This window comes from Sander lucioperca, chromosome 21, assembly GCF_008315115.2.
Source record: "Sander lucioperca isolate FBNREF2018 chromosome 21, SLUC_FBN_1.2, whole genome shotgun sequence".
Lineage (NCBI taxonomy): Eukaryota > Metazoa > Chordata > Actinopteri > Perciformes > Percidae > Sander > Sander lucioperca.
In genome coordinates this window covers 16,251,001-16,271,074 of record NC_050193.1, presented here as the reverse complement: position 1 = coordinate 16,271,074, position 20,074 = coordinate 16,251,001, and the positions used below count along the sequence as shown (strand labels likewise).

Below are 20,074 nucleotides of genomic sequence, written 5' to 3'. Positions count from 1 at the left end.
TGATGATGAGTAGGATAATGATGATGTCTATGCCGCTGATGTGGACAATTTGTGTTATGATGGAAGAGATGTTGATCGTGTATTCAACATGTCTGGTCACTTTGCACTTTATTGTGGGTATTTGTAGCTTTGTCCCCTTGTTTGTTGTACACTTGGGAATGTCAAAGTCGGTCACCAGTGACTATTATTGATCTTTGTTAGAAAAATTGTGATTTACATTCTTTCTGTCTCGTTAATATTAAAACTGTTTGCATAAGAATACAATATTATACTGATTACTCTTTTCTCTCAGTTAAATTAAACTGTTTGCATAGTAAGAAACCAAAACACTGCTTGCTCTCACAAGATAACATGGAACCATTGGCTATCTTGTCTGAGCACGGTGTGATGCTGAGGAAAGAACATGCACTTCCTGACCAGATAAGGGAGACGTCATCGACTCTGACCAGATAACAACTGACGACATCAACTCTGTATTATGATTGTATAAATAAGCCGATGTAGAGGGCTTCCCGTTAGACATTTTCCGTACTATGAGTAGTGCTGTAAATGGCTCCTTGTTGTGTTCGCAAGTAAAAATGAACTTTGAGAGATCTTCAGTGGTTTCTGTCTATTCTTGATAATGTAATTATCCTAGCAATCTTCTAGCCCACTGGTACTGGGGTCACCCCCACCCCCCCCATCTCCTTCTGAATTGTATGACTATGTTGTTTTTCATGTATTGTACCTTGCTGCAAAACCAATTGCCCTCCAGGGACAAAATAAAGTTGAAAGTTGAAGTTGAAAGTTGAACCATTAGCTCTTCTGGGTCAGTGTGGCGGCTGCTGACCAGATATTTGCACTCCTCTGTGCTAAGATGGTGGAGACCTTTGGGGCCCGAAAGCAGAACTGTATTTGGCCCCCACAACTTCACCCCCCCATTTTCCCAGGCAACATATTGTTAGTGGCTTACATAATTATAGAGGTCTGCATTCAAAGCTGAGAACCAGAGGTGGGTTGACATTTCAGACCACAAAGCATTCTTGTGTTTCAGCTCAGGAAAAACACAAGAATCTCACAAATCTGTTGCTCCAACATGGTTATAAATCGATCTCTGCATGTGCACATTTCAATTCAATTCAATTCAATTCAATTTTGTTTATAGTATAAAATCATAACAAGAGTTATCTCGAGACACTTATAGAGTAGGTAGATAGAGTAGGTCTAGACCACACTCTATAATTACAAAGCCCCAACAATTACAGTAATTTCCTCAAGAGCAAGCATTAGCAGTAGCTATTGCGACAGTGGCGATCATCATCATTATCATTTGCTATCTTGTAGTAAATTTCAATCCACAATGTGTGCCATATCCGCATAGTTTGGGAATGGCTACAGTCTTATTTAAAATCAGAAACGGACATAGATGAATGGTTCCACGCTTAACCGCACTAACTATAAACTATATACTCACTATGAAAAAAGACAACCCCTGAAAATAAGGATAATCCTGGAGGGTAATCCTAGGACCTCAAAGTTCTTTTGTACTCAACACAAAATTTCAGTAAATAAAAGTCTTGAATCCAAAGTTCTTCGTTTGACTGTTTACTTATGAATTTCAAAACATAAAATATAAAAACTTAGGATCTTTACTTTTCTTACAAATTAACTGTGGTTCCGTATAGGTCAAAAGACTGTGTTGCTCCAAAGTCCAGTGGCTTCTGGCTGTTTCGCAGAGTTCAATTTCTTTTATACTAAATCTAACAGCTATCAAATTCAAATTAATCAAATTACATTATTCTAGATCACTGGTCAACTGTTTACATTCCAATTTCTACGTTCAATTTTGCAACACAGGTTTTCTCAGGTCCTACAAAATAAACTCAAAATATTATTGCTTCCATAGAAAGGGCTTCAACACTGTCATTCCAAGTACTATCAAAATCTGGCGAGATATGACAAAAATATTTAGGGAAAAACATTCCATCATATGCACTAATACCGCTGACTTATTATGAAGAGTTTTCCCCAGGAGATAGAAATAGTGTTTTTGATAAAATATGGCATACAAAGGAGATCAGGCTTATCAGGGATTTATACCAAGATACTACACTGTCCTTCCAGCAACCTCATTTATTATTTTTATTGAAGGGAAGAGATACAAAACATTGTCTTTCACATCCCTACTCGCTGATCATCATACTTAATACAATGAATAACCTCTCATCTTTGTATTTAATGTAAGAGAAACATTGGGGCAGAGATTCACAATTTCTGGGATCTAAAACCTTTGGAGCAACATAGCACAAAGTTTGGTTAAGATGTTCTCACTGGGGCGCCTGGGTGGCTCACCTGGTAGAGCAGGCGCCCATATATAGAGGTTTACTCCTTGACACAGCGGCCGCAGGTTCAACTCCGCCCTGTGGCCCTTTGCTGCGTGTCATTCCCCCTTTCATGTCTTCAGCTGTTCTATAAAAATAAAGGCCTAAAATGCCCAAAAAATAATCTTGAAAGAAATGAGGCCTCTTACTACTGAGCTCGCCTTCCAAAAACATTTTCCCCTGAGTAGATCTGATTTCAAACTATGTGACAAACTCCTACTCCTGGCTCTGAGGTGTATTTCAAATCAGTGGATAAGTGGCAACCCTCCCTCAGTCACACAGTGGTACCACGGAATATATAAAGTTTTACCTTTTAGAAAGACTAACTGCATGAGTGAAGGGGGTTGGTGGTTTGTGTCTCCTTCTCCTGACAGCAGTGGTTCTGGCTTTCTGTTTCTACTTGACATTAAGAAGGGAAATCACACGGTCAGCCTGGCCCCACATCCTCCTATTTCACTGTGGGTTAGATCCAAAACAAGCCCTGCGGTTTTCCAACATAATTTACGAAGCATGTTTTTCATTCTCTCCGTCTCTGTCTGGCCAGCTGGGTCAACGCTTCCTCTGTGTGATTGACGGAGCAAGCAGAGGAAATTTAAACAAGCTGAGACTTTACAAAGCCATCCAGCTGGACACTGTCAGCATACTCAGCAGAAGAAGATAATATCCAGTAAATCAAGGCATAGGGAATTAATATTATAAGGATTGGGGTGCTAATTTAGTTGTACAGACAAGACAACAGTGACACTAAACAGATTCCAGAGAGAGATATAGAGAGGAGGAGGAAGACGAAGAAGAGGACGGCTCCCTGATTCATGTTTGTTCAGTTTTCTAATGTCACCTAGTGGCAGAATAAATATAGTGCATCAAAGATACTTCAGTCTATTCTGGGACATAAATGAAAACAGACATTTACGCTAAAAACCACTGGGTTAAATTTGACAGCGCAATGCCGGGTTAATTAATTTTACCCATGGGTAGAAAACCATTGGGTCACCAAGAAGACAATGGGGTATTTTGACCCAGTGTTAGTGATAGTTTTTATATTACTGTTGTGGTACTTGTTTTTGACTGATTTTTAATACATGTGTATCCTTCACTGTTTTTTTCATTGTCACATAAATGTCATTTTGTGCAACTCACAATGCATTGTGACAATTTTAGTGTAAAACTTGAACTTGTGTCTAATACTATAGTTTGGTGAAATAACAAAACAGTAATATAAAAAAACAGCACCACACTAGGTCAAAATAACCCGTTGTCTTGGCTTTGATTGACAAACCAATGGTTTTCTGGGTAACAGTTACAGTACATTAACAGCTCTGCACATGAATAACTTTGCATTTGTGTGGAGCGTGTCTTCTGTTAGCTGGAAAGATGCCAATTCTACCTATATTGCCTAATTTATCCCATTTGGGTCAGCACATGGGCCACCAAATAGGTTATGCGTAACAAGGTACAGCAGGTACATAAAAGGGCTTTCTTTATTGCAAATGTCTCTACGTTTGTGTGTAATTTAAAGAAATGGCTGGACATAATTTGGGTACGAAGTACAACAGGTTGGGCTCTCATGACATGGGAAAAAAAGAGGTGTAGAAACACAGATGAAAAGCAACATCTTGTGCTGTTTCTTACTGACATGGCTAAATAGCGTAAATTCTCTTTGAGGTGAACGGATGTCGCAGGTTGTGTCAGAGTTAAATGTCAAACCACACTCTAATACACACGCTCACAGCTCACACACACACACCACCAGGACCACCTGACAGGACATGTAAACACTCAAAACTACACACACACACACACACACACACACACACACACACACACACACACACACACACACATAGTGCGTGGTACTATCTTTGTGGGGACCCGTCATTGACATAATGCATTCCCTAGCCCCTTACCCTAACCTTAACCATCACAACTAAATGCCTAACCTTAACCCTTACCCTCACCCTCACCATAACCTAATTCTAACCCTAATCCTAAAACCAAGTCTTAACCCTCAAACAGCCCTTTTAAGTTGTGGGGTTCAGCATTTTGGCCCCACAAAGCTGTCCGGACAGTATACAGTATACTGTATTCCTGGTTTTTGGACCCCACAAATATAGTTAAACAAGAACACACATACACACACACACACACACACACACACACACACACACACACACACACACACACACACACACACACACCCGCACACGCACACGCACACACACACACACACACACACACACACACACACACACTCATGCTTTCTCTCACACTTCTTCTCACGTCAGCGCACATGCCCACCCCTCAGCCCTCATTCCACAACGACACAGGAAGTCAAAGGGTGACCCATTTCTACCAGAAGTTTTATTTTGTTTGGTCTCTGCACAGATGTCACTGAGTGCAACGGAAATAAACTGCATGGGTGGAGACAAGAGCAGAAGCATTTACCACTGACCTCAATGCTTTACATGAATCTAGAAATAGCAATCTAATAAATATTATACCAATGCTTGTACACACAATCTTTTTTTATTGTAGATAGTAAACTTTACCAGGTGGAACATGATTAATGATGATTTATCAGGTGTTGATTTGATCTCTTAAACAGCATGAAATAATTTATAAAGATTTACAAACAAATGACAAACCAGCTGCCTTTCATTTTGACAGTAGATCAGTACAGACTAAAATCTATTCATTTAATGCTTGAGTCATGCAAGCCATTACAGATGTCATATTCTACAATGTCTTTTTTCACGGTGCATGACTCTAAAGTGATGCTCATATGTTCTTTATTAAAAGTAATTTATCACTATTTACATAATCAAAACACATTTAAATCACGTTTCACTGCTTTAAAAAATCCCAGATCTGCCTGCAGGAATGAAGAATTTTTTTATTTTGCGATGATATTAGTAGATTTAAAGAGCTCTTACAACATAATGTCTTACTGTCTTTGTAAGATTTAAGTTAAAGTAATAAAAAGCAAACTACAAAACTGTGTCAGTCATTAATAAATGATGAGTAGCATTTAGTTTAAAGTAATGTCTACTTTCACGCTCTGCTTTGTGCAATGTTTAATATGCATTTAAACACTTATGCAAATAAAGCCAATTGAAAAAAGTTCAAAGTACAGTATACACATTCAACAATGAGGTACCGTACACCATTCTACTACAGTATACACAACTGGTTGATATATTTTTTTTAAGATTATTTCTTTTGGACATTTTATGCCTTTATTTGTGACAGGACAGTTTAGACATGAAAGTGTAGAGATAGGGCGAATGACATGCAGCAAAGGGCCGCAGGTCGATATTGAACCTGCGGCCGCTGAGCCTCTGTACTGTATATGGGCGCGCGCTCTACCAGGTGAGCTACCCAGGCGCCCAACTGGTTGATTTTTACTCGCCCTCATATAGCTGGCTGTATCCCTTCACATTGGATTCAAAGTCAGGTAGTTCTTTTAAAGTCAGGTTGTTCTTGAACCTGCTGTGGCAGACTGTCCCTTGGAACTCTGTCTTCATTTACACCAATCTCACGTAGACAAATTCCTGTACAACTATTGTTCTTAGTAAGCAAAGTCAATCAAATGTTGATTTGGAGTGAATATAGCAACAATGACAGAATTATGTAAATTTGTATAAGTCCATTTAAAAGCTGCTCCAATATTTTTTTCTAAATTAACAATTGATCAAAAGACTATGTGTAATGTGAAAGGGGTCGTTTATTGAGATGTACCAGCACAGAATTATCACCCGACCCTGCAGTTCCCCTAAGCTATGTTTTGGATTTCCAGCTCCACAACTTTACAGTTTTGGTTCACTCTCACCGCTCTTATTAACTTTGTTTTTGTTTTTTAGCAAAAATGCAACAAAAAAGAGAATTAATATTGGATTTACTTTAATCAAGTGGCCAGAAACATGACTTAAAAGGAATGCTAATATAGCCTTGTTGTTGTAATATATAGTCTTGTTGTGCTGCCCCCATATGACCAACTGACGAATCACTGCAGGTTTGAAGCATGAACGCATTTCTTATTCTTTGTCAAAACTGCACAACACTCTTCTGTCAGAGATACTCACTTTCGCAATCAGATTAGAATAAACAATCAGGTCGCTAGTGATGCAAACACATTCAATTTTAAAATGATCGCACAGGGATTCTTCCAGGTACGTTACACGTTTTTAGATGGATTTATTGCTGAATGTTGTCTGGAGCTCTTTGAGGGTCAGATACCCTGTTTTACAGGGCTCCACAGGCATGGAGGAAGACCTGCACATGGCATCAGCCATAGGCCAGGCCGCATAGCTGCTGCTACTAGCCACCACAGGTACATCTTCCTGTTGGCTATCAGAGGGTATCAGAGTTAAACTGGGAGTGTTAGGAGGGGGTGGAGCAGAGGAGGGGGGGCACATCCGGGACGGAAGATGGAGAGGGAGAATGATAAGAGGAGGGCTATGGTGATCATTCGAAACCTCTTCCCCTTCCACATCCACAACTATTTTATCTTCCTTGGCTTCTTCATCTTCCTTTCCGATGCCAAAGCCAGAGTCTGGGCTCTGCGGCTCCCTCTTCAAGCTCTCATAGGTCGGAGAGGTGTCGAACGAAGGGCAGTGGGAGACGTGAAGGTTGGGGCTTTTGTGCAGATTGTAGAACTCATCATGATAGGTGAAGTAGGCAGGATTGGGGTCAGATCGAGCTGAGCTGCCGGAGGAGGCGGACATGAAGTAGCCCATGTTAGAAAAGCAGGATGAAGAGGAGGAGGAGGAATGGTCAACAACCCCGCTGGTGTCTGAGCTAGCCGAGGGGTAGCTCCTGAAGTGAAGCAGGGCGCTGGTGGAGCTGGAGGAGGGAGAGGTGGAGGGGACCACATCCCAGCTTTCGCACAACTCAACCGGGGAGATGCGGTCGCATGGCTGGGCCACGAAGAACGACTCAGAAGCTGACAGAGGATTCAGCCATTTCTATGAAAAAAGAAAGAGAGATTTAGAGTAGAAAATACACCTGAAGAATGACACAATAGTGTTGTTTTTTTTTTTATATTTGAGTTGAGTCATGGATGTCGTGAGTGTTTTGTGTGTGAGAGCCAATGTTTATCTCTGATTTTCTGAAAGTATGAGTTTGTTCTTGGTGTTCGTTTGAATACAAGCAAGAGACAAACCACACCAAGAGGTCGCTTTTTTTGCGGTTTAAAGAAGATAGATTTTTGTAAACTGGGACAGACTGTGGCCGTAACGCTGTCCTTTTTCCAGGTAGTCAGTGGTGAGTGGCGAGTGACATGCCTTTACTTCTTATTAACCTGAAACCAAACTGAAAATAAGCAAGAAATTCATTTAATAGCGGAGGGGTCCCTAACAGCAAAGTCTCTACTTCCTTGGCCCGATCTGCTTGTTGGTAAATGGTCTGCATTTATATTGCGCCTTTCTACCGGACAAAGCGCTTTACAATTTGCCTCTCATTCACCCATTCACACACATTCATACACGGATGGTGACAGTTTAGGTGGTAGGCTTGCAGCGGGATTATGCCCATTAGAGGACAAAAGCAGTTGTATTGAATTCATTTCAGGGGGCAGAGGAGAAATAGAGAGAGGAAGCAGACGTGTAGATGCGACCGGAGCAGAGTTGGTGAAATAAGTTTAAGTGTTGTACGCAGTGTGTGCGGTGTCCGAAACAAACTCCACACACTTCTTTTTAGTTTCTAGGTTTTCAGCAGTGAAAAATCTGTTACGGTCAGGCTGCAGGCATCAGACAGGTTTTCCGAACTAGCGTCCGTGGCTAAGCGAACTTCTGATAGGGTGGGCTGACTGCTTGCCTCAGTGTGTTCTGAGGCATTTTTTGGCCCTCGGGGACCCGACTGATCAGTCCGACTGGCTTTTCTGCCGACGGTCGGCCCGTCTGGTTGGTGTGTCAGGGCCCTTACGTGATTTGTCAAGATCTGAGGTAAATCACGTAGTGTCCTCTGGGTAGTGTAGTATTTGTAACGCTTTCTCTGTCAGTGGTAGAGTACTGGCTACATGCGAGAAGTAGCGGTACGCAATAAAAAGTGCAGGTACGCTTAAGAGTAAAATGTAGAAGTGCCGGTACTGTGTACCGGTGAGTACCGGCCCACTTCGAGCACTGATTTGTTTCATCCCCTACCTTCCTGGTAAACACCCACATCTTACATCCTACACACCTGCTCTGTGTAACACAGGATTTGGGTTATAAATTAGTAGTCTACAAGCCCAAATTCAGATATGATATGTGATGACATCACTATGACATCATCAGGGTTATTTTCTCAGACTTGACAAAGCTCCTCCAGAGCCCCAAAAGATATTATACTGTTTTCACAGGGCAAGTACTCCTTGAGGCTAGTAAACTGACTGGTACTTTACTTAAGAGTTTACATTTGATGATACTTTTACTTCAGTACATTTCAGAAGGAAATATTATTCTTCGACAGCTATAGTTATTTGTAGAATTCAAATTAATTTAGACTTTAAATGCAGGACTTTTAATAGAAGTTTTTCTCAATAGTGTGGTATTTTCTGCTTTCACATAACCTAATAATCGCAATACTTCTTTCACCACTGGAGTGTTAGCAGTATGTACTGTAGGATGTAGCCATGAGTAAGCATACTGTATACAGTGAGAATCAGGTAGGTGCGAATTGGTCCCAGCATTGAACCCTGGGGTACTCCAATTAGGAGAGGGGAGACATTAGACACAAAAACTCTTTCTGGCATCCCAGGTGTCCAACCCAATGCCACAGCCTATTGATTGGTTTATGATGAATACCTAAATATCTCTGTTGTGGCTGTGAATTGCAGTCTTGAGCTGCGACGTATTATAATTTTAGTCTAATATTGTCCTTGTGAGCAGACTAAAAAGCCAACAATGAATCAATTGAATCATTGTCTACAGACAAATGTTGAAGGATAAATTACAGATAAAAAATAGAAAGCCTAACAAGTTTCTTTATCATATCTCACAGCTGGAAAGAAAAGAAAAGCAATGTAAATAAGAAATTGGAGTGAAAAGTTAATCATGTTGTGAGCAAAATGAGTCACAGAGTTATGTTACCTGGGTGTAAAAATAGTTCATGAGATTTTGTGGTAAAGCTTGCAGTCTGTGAAGCACATTTGTCAAAATGTTCTATGTGATAGGATCTAGTGGTTACAATGCTTAATGTTGTGTGAGAACATTTAATTTGACCTTTAGATTTCCTCCGTGGACAGATTGGAGAGTGTAGAAGTATTTCGAAGGGTTTGGTACTGGCTTCCGTTTGAGGAGCCTGAAACGGCAACAGGAATTCATTAAATTAGATATCCTGCATGCAAACATGTACACACACACACACACACACACACAGACAGACAGACACATACAAGCCAACACTATACTCACCCCCTGCTCGCGCAAACGACCAGCATTACAATGATGAGACCCAAGCTCAACATCACTCCCCATATTATCAATGATGTCCGACACAGAAGCCACTCTGAAACAGAAAGCTGCCATTACAATGTGTAAAATGCATGTACAAGTAAATCAGAAAATCCATTTTGTTCTCCCTCAGGTCTTACCATTATAACTTGTTCTAACCATTGAATCTTTTTTGCCCCTTGAGCATCTTAAGGAAAAGATGCTGTGTATAAATGGCTCTTCACATTATTTCATGATGGGTTTCAAATGTAAAAACCTCATAAAACGTCTGTGTGTGATTTACTCCTTTCAATTGATCCAATATTTCACCAGAGCCCTACTAGAGCCTACGAGGAAGCAAACCCAGATGTAGCTTTTTTTTGTCTGTGCATGGTGAATGACTACATTTCCCCAACAGGTCTGTAATCATCTGTTTCCTCGTTACAATGAGAACTGTAAGCTTGTGTCCCTCAAACAACCTGGAAATGCAAAGTGATGTTACCATGATCCTGTGATGTTGTCACCCAGGATGTTGTTGGACTCCAGTTGCTCCAGTGGCAATTGGCTGGTTCAGTGGGTTTGACTCTCACCCTGACCTCGTGGTGCCCCTTTAGTTTCCAAGCAGATATCCTAAGCTCTTGTTCTTGTGTGGACAAAGTCCTGGCCTCCTGATAACGGAATCCAATATTCCAAAATTAGGGTGTATCTTAACAACCAGAAAGGATTTGTCAAAATCCGAGGTAAATTTATTGTCACCATAAAATATAATGTGAGGAATCTACAAAGTGAAAATCAAAGAATAAACTCTCACACCTTTTAGCCATGCTTCTAGCATGGATGGCAACATCGTTATTGCAGGTTTAACTTCAACTTTGAGGGCGCCTGGGTAGCTCACCTCGTGGAGCACATGCCCATGTATAGAGGTTTAAAATATAGGCCAGTAAGCCTATCATTACAGTTTTTGCCGATTGCTTACACACTGAAATCAAAGGTATTACACGTTATCAAAACCTTACACTCAAGGAGAAAAACGTTAGCCCAGATGTGCACCACTATGAGCACAATGTCAGCCTCACACTTTTTGCAGAACAATACTCACAGTGATTTGCAAAACACTAAACACACTTGTATCTATTAGACACAGAAGTATGTCATGATGTCACTTCCTTGCAATTCCAAAGCACCCAAATTACCTCACCTATGAGCCAATCTGTGAAACACAGCCATCAGGTGCGCAAACACATGATTGTTTAATTGTAGACACACCAATCAGGTTTAAGCAATTGAGCGTCAGTTCTGGCAGGCCAAGTAGTCAAGACGCTGCTAACCGCTATTGGCCAACAACACGGTCGCATCAGCTGAGCTGCAACAGCTGATCTGCATATGCATCAGCTGGTCACTCCCCAACAGGGCGCCCTACTTAAAGCTGCTTTAGTTTGCTCCTAACTGCTTGCTGCTCGCATCTGTGCTACCCACCTCCTCCCCTGCTCCACCTTGTCGTGTATAACATGGCATTTGCTTCTATGTCATCGTTGCTGCTCTGTTCATATGGGGAATAGTTAGCTCTCCCAGTCTTAAACTGTGTGAGCGTCCCCTAATGCTGCTGCTGTCCCCTGATTCACTGCTTTTTCATGGTGCTCATGAAAAGTCAGGGGACTCCTTTGAACAGAGCCATACCGCCAAATTTAATTCGTAATTTATTCAATAAAATTTCCTAAAGCATTTTTATTGTCTGTGTTGTTCTTGACTTAATGGCCCTGACAGAACTATAACAATGCAGCAGGTAAGTCTAGTATTTTCACTTCATCTGGGGGTTGTATGTGGAGAGAAATAAATTATATTTTCCTCAGTCTGCAACATTGGTCTTGTGTAGTGTATGGTGATCTTGTATATTTGCACTTTCTCTGTGTACTTCATTTACAGTACTCTAATCACTGAGAAGTGGAATTGCTAAAAGTGTTTTAGGTTAGCAACAGCAGTGTGTGTATCTGGTTCAAACAGAACTAAGCCATATGAAACGTGTGTGTTTCATATGGTATCAAAATATGTTTTTTATAAATTAGTGTATAGTATTAGTATTAGTGTATAAAGGGTCTGAGGTGTTCTGCTGATTGGGTGTGTGGTTGTACTCATTGTGTGTAGTGTTTTGAAAAACCGGTCCCTGTTTTCAAAATAGTGCTTAAGCAATCGAAAAAAAACTGTAACGTGTTTTTCACAAATATGTTGATTTATATTTGGATTCATGTTAAGACTTTTTAGTTTAAAAAAAAAACATTTAAAAAAAAATTAACAATTTGGTGGCCTCCATGCAGTAACTCTGAGGACCCCTTAGGTATCCCGGACCCCCTGTTGAAGATCTCTGCTGTAGGGTCTTTATCTTGTTATTTTGTGCCTATGATATACCATTATGCTCATATAGCATGTTTTGAAAAAAAGACTATAGTAAATATGAGCTGTATTTTTTATAAAATGGCCATTCATGCATGCAAGTGAATGACGAATGAGCACTCACGTTCCATGTCTGTTTGCTCTCTTTGATCTGAACTGCGAAGTCAAAGGATGTGAAGAAGTCAGAGGGACGACTGCCTTGACTCCATGATATCCTGGTCTCATTGGCAGTGCAGCTGACATTGGGAACTCCTGGAGGATGCATTTTGACTGTATGCATGCACAGACACACACACACGCACAAACGCACGCACACACACGCACACATGCACACACACACACACACACACACACACACACACACACACACACACACACACACACACACGGAAAGAAACGCCCGCAATTAATTAATTCCTGATCTTTACCACTTTTTTGAAAACCACCAATATGAACCTATATACAAATCCTAAACATGTTACCCTGGTAAAGACTTTAAAAGATTTCCTTGGAATGAATTATGTCAAATATCTTTCATAACCAGATTTATGAATAACTTTTCAGGAGCAACTAAAAAAGGGAAACTCACTGTGATGGTATGGTGAATAGTTTGTGATGTTCTCCACCAACGTCCCGTTACACTCCACGCTGATGTAGGGCATCTCTGCAAAAATGTTGAATTCCTGGAGGGACCCATAATATATATAATCAATTAAACAGTGAAGACAGAAGTTGACAGACTGTTGATTATTGTCATGGATTTATTCTTTATTCCAGTGCAACAGCGATTCGACAGGATAAGATCGTGGGGGGTAAGATAGATAGAGATGTTGAAATGTTTTTATGAATGATGTGTTAGTGACTTACTTCATTTTCAAAGACAAAACTGCAGCCTGGAGGAGAGTTTCTGTGTTGTTTTAGCTTGCAGCTTCGACTAAGTAAAACAGTCTCCCGTGTCCTGTAGTTCTTAGAGATCCAGGTTGTCTTCACACCAAAGATCCAGCAGTCCACACCAGGAGCCACTGGAGAGCTGTCCCATGTACAGCTGACATTGTTGACAAAGTCATTTACGCAGGAGAGTCCTTGAGTGACAGAGACATAACAAAAAAAAAAGGAGATTAGGATTAGTCTCTCTCTCTCTATCAGTGTCATTGTACATACTTGAGTGGCGGTTGCAAGGTTGAATGTAATCAGTAAATTTCCCTTTTGAGGGATTTAGTTTTCAACTTTGAAAATGGTCATGTTTCACTTATTTCACTGTAATTCATAAATGTATGTTATGACTTGCAGAAAATAAGACTTCACTTCGCTTCAAACATAACAACTTCACTCGGAAGACAAAATGAACAAGCTCAATGAAAGAAAATAATCTTTGGAGCCTTGTGATGGCAATTCTTGTTTAAATAAACACTTTCAGGCAACACTTGTCTTTCCGTAGGTTTATTCAATTATCTGCAGATGGACTCACGTCAAGTGCATGTTTGCTCGAATGAGGATGAGTGAGGGTAGCTGTGAGAGAAAGGACAGTAATATAGAGACTGTTTCAGTTGCAACCGCACTCAGTTATACAGTACCTTGCGAGCCTTGGGCTCCGTGCGCTGAAACCAGAACCAGCAGGACGTATGAGGACACCAGGATCTCCATAGCCTTGACCACAATATGACTGTGAACAGAAAGGATCAATACATGCTGTACTTTAGAATGAGAATCGGAATCAACAGTGTTAAATACTCGGGGTGGGAATCACCAGAGGCCTCACAATACGATACCATCATGATACGATGTTATTGCGATTTTAAACATATTGCAATATTCTGCGATATATTGCAATTTATTACCTTTTTTTCAACTTCAAATTTTTCCCCAAAAGGAAACTTTGTCAACATCGGTTTTATCTAAAAAGATAGATGTCTGTGTTTGTTCATCTCTGTTAGAAAAAAGTATCCTTAGAACGGTTTTTACTTCAGTTTCTTACCATTTGCATCCAAACTGCTGTTTTAGTATTTCTGTTTTAGTATTTCTGTCTTTCATGTGTTAATCATGAAAGCTGAGTGACCTTGCAAAGAGCACAGGATGTATCCCTGAGGGCAGAATGCATCATGTGGAGGAGATGCCGGGCCTGATAAGAAGAAACTTACTGATTGCAAGAACCCAATAGCTACCTTGACTCCCAACTCCTTTAAAAAGACACTGTTGTGAACAATCTTCAGTCACTTTTCTGTACTTGCACTGAAGTGCTGTTAAACGGACTCTACTTGCAAGTAAAAACGAACTTTGAGAGAACGCCAGTGATTTTTGTCCATTCTTTGATAAATAATTATCCTAACAATATTGCAGTTTATTACCTTTTTTTTCAACTTCAAATTTTTCCCCAAAAGGAAACTTTGTCAACATCGGTTTTATCTAAAAAGATACATTTCTCTGTTTGTTCATCTCACTTCAATTGTATTGTTGCAAAATGGGATAGTCAAGCAGACAGACTGACCAACACATATGTAATAATAGATCGATACTTGCCGTCTGTGTATCGATAATATAGCGATACTATGCTGTATTGACCCCCCCCAAACCACTATTAAATACATGAACGTATTCGGCAGAATTTTTTTTACATGAGACTTAAACAAAAAGGGTTGTATGTAGCGCTTACAGCATATCTAAGTAAAACATGGAAATTTGTGTTTAAAGTTGACACATTTTGGTGGTTACGACCACATCGCAACTGGGCGGATTAAAAACGGTAACCAAGTAACCAAACAAGTTTCTACCGCTGTATGAAAATGTTTTTCCATTTTTTTTTTTAATGGAGAGAAACTCAGTTCTGAAACTGCATCAGTTAATCATCATCAGCAGAGTGCTGTATAGTTTTGAGAGTGAAAAAAAAAACAATAATAGATCCACACTGAGCAACACACTCATCCTGAGAAGGCGGCAACTAGCAGTAATAAGTGAAACTTGACTGAGACTAAAGGCACCTGTGCTGGTGCACTACAGAGAATATATTAACTGTGTGTTACAGTAAGAACTTTATACCGGCCATATTGATAAATATTAAGTGTTATGCTTAGTTTAGTTCATTGTGGCTGACTTCATGTTATACACTAAGGCATTTCTGCTAATAAAACAGTGAAGAATATAACATAATAATGTGATTATATATACAAATTATGAATATATGACCCAAAGAAAAGCATTTTTTCCTCAACGTCGCGCAGTTTGTCACCAGTCTGACTCATCGGTTGTTCCGTCAAAAGCCTGAACTAAGCAGGACTGTAAGTAACTTTATGGAAAGTGCAGATGAGTCACCGTGATTGATATTATAACATAATGTAGAGGAGAAACAAAACCACTTGTTCTTAATAATAACAGCAGATCAGGAAAATGACATATCATCATCTACAGTATATGAACAGCAGGTGAAATACTGTACAAAAAAGTAAAGTAGTGAAAATAGTACAATACATAGACTCAAGTTGTTACAACATTATTCTTGTATTATTTTTGAATAGCATCAGTGTATAGTACCAGTACCTCATGAGCCTCAGGTCAGTTAGGGTAGCAGGGGGTCTCTGAGAGGAAACACATTGTCCTCTCCTCTGCTGGACGGACGAGTTTAAAAGATGTCCTTTCTCTTTTTCTCTCTTCTCTGTCTCTTTCTGTCCCTCTGTCTTTTCTACTCGCACATCACTATCTCACTCACTTGTGCAACTCTCTCTCTCTTTCTTGCTCTCTCTCTCTCTCTCTCTCTCTCTCTCTCTCTCTCTCTCTCGCTCATCCCTCTGTCTCCTCACTCTCGCCCCTCTCTCTTCTTTGAGTGCCCAGTGACATTTTCCACTTGTAACCACAGCCTGTGTCTGGGGCTTACAGGAAGCCTTGTGTGAAGCTGTGTGTGATGGTGTGAGGGGACGGGTGGGGGTGGAGGGGGTGGAGGGGGGTGGTGAAGGGGACCGTAGAGCAGAGCACTTCCGCCTGCTCACCAGCAACAGCAGCAGCTATACCTGGACGCCGCTAGGATACTAATTTAACTAAAACAAGAAATACAAAGCACACCACATCCTGTTCCAATCACAACATAAAGTGAGTTGTACAAAGGGAAACTAGTGCATCGTCCTATGAAGTGGTTTATGTCAATGAAACTCATCTTAAAACTGAAGATTCAGAGGATTACAGTGGCTAAAGCTACCAGATTTGGAACAATGGGGGTTATTTAAACTACAAACAGCGCACACACACAAAAAAAAAGTTGCACAGCGTCAAAACCGCTGCTGTTACAGCCACAACCGCTGCAGATACATATACACATATAGTACTCATGTACTTCTGTAGAGGCGAAAATACACAATGAGGTTAAAAGTTAAAGCAACAGCCTGCTCTTTACTCAAAGGTCACAAACCATTTCACATTCCCCCCCATTGTCTCAAATGTAAGATACCTGGCCATGGAGGGGGAATAATATATAAGGAGTTATATAAAAAATGATTAGGGGGAGGTGGTGTTATGTATATTTCTCTTTTTGTTAAACGTAGGGTGGTCTGATTTTTGAGGGCAGGAAATGGTCTTACCCTTTTTCTTGCTAGAGTTGCTGTAAAAGAAAAGATCACGCAAAAAACATGCCTTGCGTGTACATTCACAGTGGTAATAAATAGCTCAGTAGACATAATGCACCATTTATGTTTCCCATAATTTCTGCAAATGCTAATTCCATGAAAAGTGTGTGATTTGGGATATGTAAGAATTATTGTTCCATAGCTTCAAATCAGGGTTGAGTTGAGAAATAACGGGCTGTTAGCTTGTCGTACTGTCGCTCTTATTGTCTAATACATTAGGATACAAAAAGGATGTTACTGCTTTAGTGGAGCATGTGATTGACTATCTACTTTGTTATAATAGACAACCAATCAAATGCATTTTTTTTCCAAGTCAAGGGGAGGGTCCAAACCAAATACTAATATCCCTGAGGATCTTGATTTTTCAAGTCAAACATAAAGTTCAGCCCGCATCCCACCCCAATAATTTTCGCACAGTCCCTAATTATCAACAATGTGCTTTGGTTATGCTGTCAGGGCCTCGATGATGTAAGACTCAGGCGTGCTGCTTGGAGAATTTGATCAACAAAAAATATCCGTGCAAATGAATGTCAATTAAACTAAATATGGAAAATAAAGTCATGTTGCAGATGGAGAGGGGAGAGAAAGTAATGACGAAACGGAGAAACATTCACCCTTACTCAAATGCCAAAATGTGAGTGCAGTAAGTATGGCACAGCAAACAGAATAGGTGCGATCAATCTTCTAGTATCTTCAAGTCTTCATCTCATACTTAAAGTTCAATGAAGGGACATTGTGCAACACTCATCCACGCTGTACATAGGCCTTCAACCACAAAGCATATACATACACAACAACTGTTGCAACACAATAAGACTTAGGTGTGCATCAGCTAGCAGCGGTAACAGGGGAGACAAGGGCAGGGGAGGGCTGAAGCGTGCAGAGAACGTGCAAGAGAAGGAAGAGCGTATGTATCTCTCGCCGAAAGGTCAAAGTCCGCCATGCCTGAGGCGGGATGCTGCCATAGTTATGTTTGTGTCTTCATCAACAGACCACAAAGATGGGGGGGGGGAACAAGAGAGGGCACACTCATATTGAAAAACCCTTCAAGTCTATAAAAAAAAAAACATGATGCAACTGCTACATTTGACACCAAAGTCTGCACGATTCCTGTAGATATAGAGGCCAGAGTTGACTAAACTCATGAGAGGCTGTTGTTGTGGTTAGCTCTGAGCTAAATGCTAACAGGCTCACAATGACAACGCTAGCATGCCCATGTTCATCGGGTTTAATGTTTACTGTGTTCACCATTTGAGTTTAGCATGTTAGCGTGCTAACCTTTGGTAATTAGCACAAATCACAAGTATAGATGAAGCTGACGGGAATGTTGGAATTCTAGTTTTGCAACTGTTGAGTTGGACAAATTACAACTTTGACCATATAATGGCTAAATGCTAAATATTCAGAATAATCCTACGTACATTATATGTGTTTAATGTCACATGCACGCACGCACGCGCACACACACACACACACACACACACACACACACACACACACACACACACACACACACATTATTTGCTAAACTGAGGCTAGCAAAGGCATGTAGAACTCATACCATGTACCTAAAATAAGATAACCTATCAAACTAAAACATACTAAGCTAACAATATAATTGGATTCTGTGCAAGAGTGAAAATAGTTCACATTTTGGTTTCCTAATATCAAGCATTGCAGGAATAACACAGTGTAACAGGCACATTACGAATATGACGTGTAATTCTGAGTAGTGAAGTGTTTGGCTTTTATTTAATCCCTCTTTATAGGTCATTTGACATGATACAGACATCTGTGTATCTGTTTCAGTGTCTCTGTGTCCCAACCAGCAGCAGCAGCTGGCCGCCCACCAAGAGCCTGGTTCTGTCCGAGGTTTCTGCCTAAAGGAAGTTTTTCCTTGCCACTGTTGCACTAAATGCTCGCTCTCGGGGGAATTGTTGGGTCTTTGTAAATTATAGTGTGGTCTAGACCTACTCTATCTGTAAAGAGTCTTGTGATAACTCTTGTTGTGATTTGATACTATAAACGAAATTGAATTGAATGTGAGAGCTGCTTTAAACTGACTCCACCTAACATTGGCGTCATGTGAAGTCTGTCAATGCTATCAGTGCTGAGTGATTTTGTCAGTTTATTGTGCGTTGTTGAATCATGTGTAACTTCAAACAGTCCCCTCAACCTCCTCTCTCTGTGTAGTAAAGGACAGATCAGATTACTTCTACAGATACTTATATAGGTCTGGCTTGGTGGAAGAGCCAGCAGTTTGTGACAAAAAGCAAGTTTCAGTGGTTTTTGTTGAAACCACCTCCATTCTGTTGCCTTTACACATCACAGAGAGAGTAACCCTTTCAGCTGCTACTGCTAGCATTCAGCGGTTTAGGTCCTTACGTTTTAGTTTGAGTAGGGACTTTTAGTTTTAGTTTGAGTAGGTGTGTCTGTGTTTTATATACGTTTTACAGACGTGCTCAAATTTGTTGGTACCCTTACAGCTCATTGAAATAATGCTTCATTCCTCCTGAAAAGTGATGAAATTGAAAGCTATTTTATCATGTATACTTGCATGCCTTTGGTATGTCATAGAATAAAGCAAAGAAGCTGTGAAAAGAGATGAATTATTGCTTATTCTACAAAGATATTCTAAAATGGCCTGGACACATTTGTTGGTACCCCGTAGAAAAGATAATAAATAACTGGATCATAGTGATATTTCAAACTAATTAGTTTCTTTAATTAGTATCACACATGTCTCCAATCTTGTAATCAGTCATTCAGCCTATTTAAATAGAGAAAAGTAGTCACTGTGCTGTTTGGTATCATTGTGTGCACCACACTGAACATGGACCAGAGAAAGCAAAGGAGAGAGTTGTCTGAGGAGATCAGAAAGAAAATAATAGACAAGCATGGTAAAGGTAAAGGCTACAAGACCATCTCCAAGCAGCTTGATGTTCCTGTGACAACAGTTGCAAATATTATTAAGAAGTTTAAGGTCCATGGAACTGTAGCCAACCTCCCTGGGCGCCCTGGAAAATCGACCCCAGATTGAACAGAAGGATAGTGCGAATGGTAGAAAAAGAACCAAGGATAACTGCCAAAGAGATGCAAACTGAACTCCAAGGTGAAGGTACGTCAGTTTCTGATCGCACCATCCGTCCCTTTTTAAGCGAAAGTGGGCTCCATGGAAGAAGACCCATGAGGACTCCACTTTTGAAAGAAAAACATAAAAAAGCCAGACTGGAATTTGCTAAAATGCATATTGACAAGCCACAATCCTTCTGGGAGAATGTCCTTTGGACAGATGAGTCAAAACTGGAGC

General features: G+C 40.3%; 2 protein-coding genes across 2 annotated transcripts in view; both read right to left on the bottom strand.

Annotated features, from left to right (window-relative positions):
• c1qtnf6a (C1q and TNF related 6a) overlaps positions 1-11,362 on the bottom strand; it is a 21,057-nt gene extending 9,695 nt beyond the window's left edge. Inside the window, exon 1 of the mRNA XM_035996829.1 lies at positions 11,350-11,362. The gene's annotated coding sequence lies outside the window, so the exon portion shown is untranslated. The remainder of the gene's footprint in view (positions 1-11,349) is intronic.
• On the bottom strand, positions 4,865-16,035 carry il2rb (interleukin 2 receptor, beta). The gene is made up of 9 exons (XM_031320680.2): positions 15,689-16,035; positions 13,732-13,820; positions 13,025-13,239; positions 12,747-12,840; positions 12,282-12,427; positions 10,272-10,437; positions 9,752-9,845; positions 9,560-9,638; positions 4,865-7,324 (listed from the first exon to the last, which is right to left on the bottom strand). Exons 1-9 carry the CDS (start codon positions 15,691-15,693, stop codon positions 6,545-6,547), a joined length of 1,668 nt encoding a protein of 555 aa, XP_031176540.1. The 5' UTR covers positions 15,694-16,035; the 3' UTR covers positions 4,865-6,544.
• Positions 16,036-20,074: the final 4,039 nt, after the last annotated feature.

What these genes read in the sequence shown, in the direction of transcription:
- il2rb (XM_031320680.2), bottom strand. An exon ending in GTTTTGTCTTTGAAAATGAA is followed by an intron (nt 12,841 to 13,024) that starts GTAAGTCACTAA and finishes GGGTCCCTCCAG; the next exon opens with GAATTCAACATTTTTGCAGA. An exon ending in GACAACATCACAGGATCATG is followed by an intron (nt 9,846 to 10,271) that starts GTAACATCACTT and finishes TTTCTGTTTCAG; the next exon opens with AGTGGCTTCTGTGTCGGACA.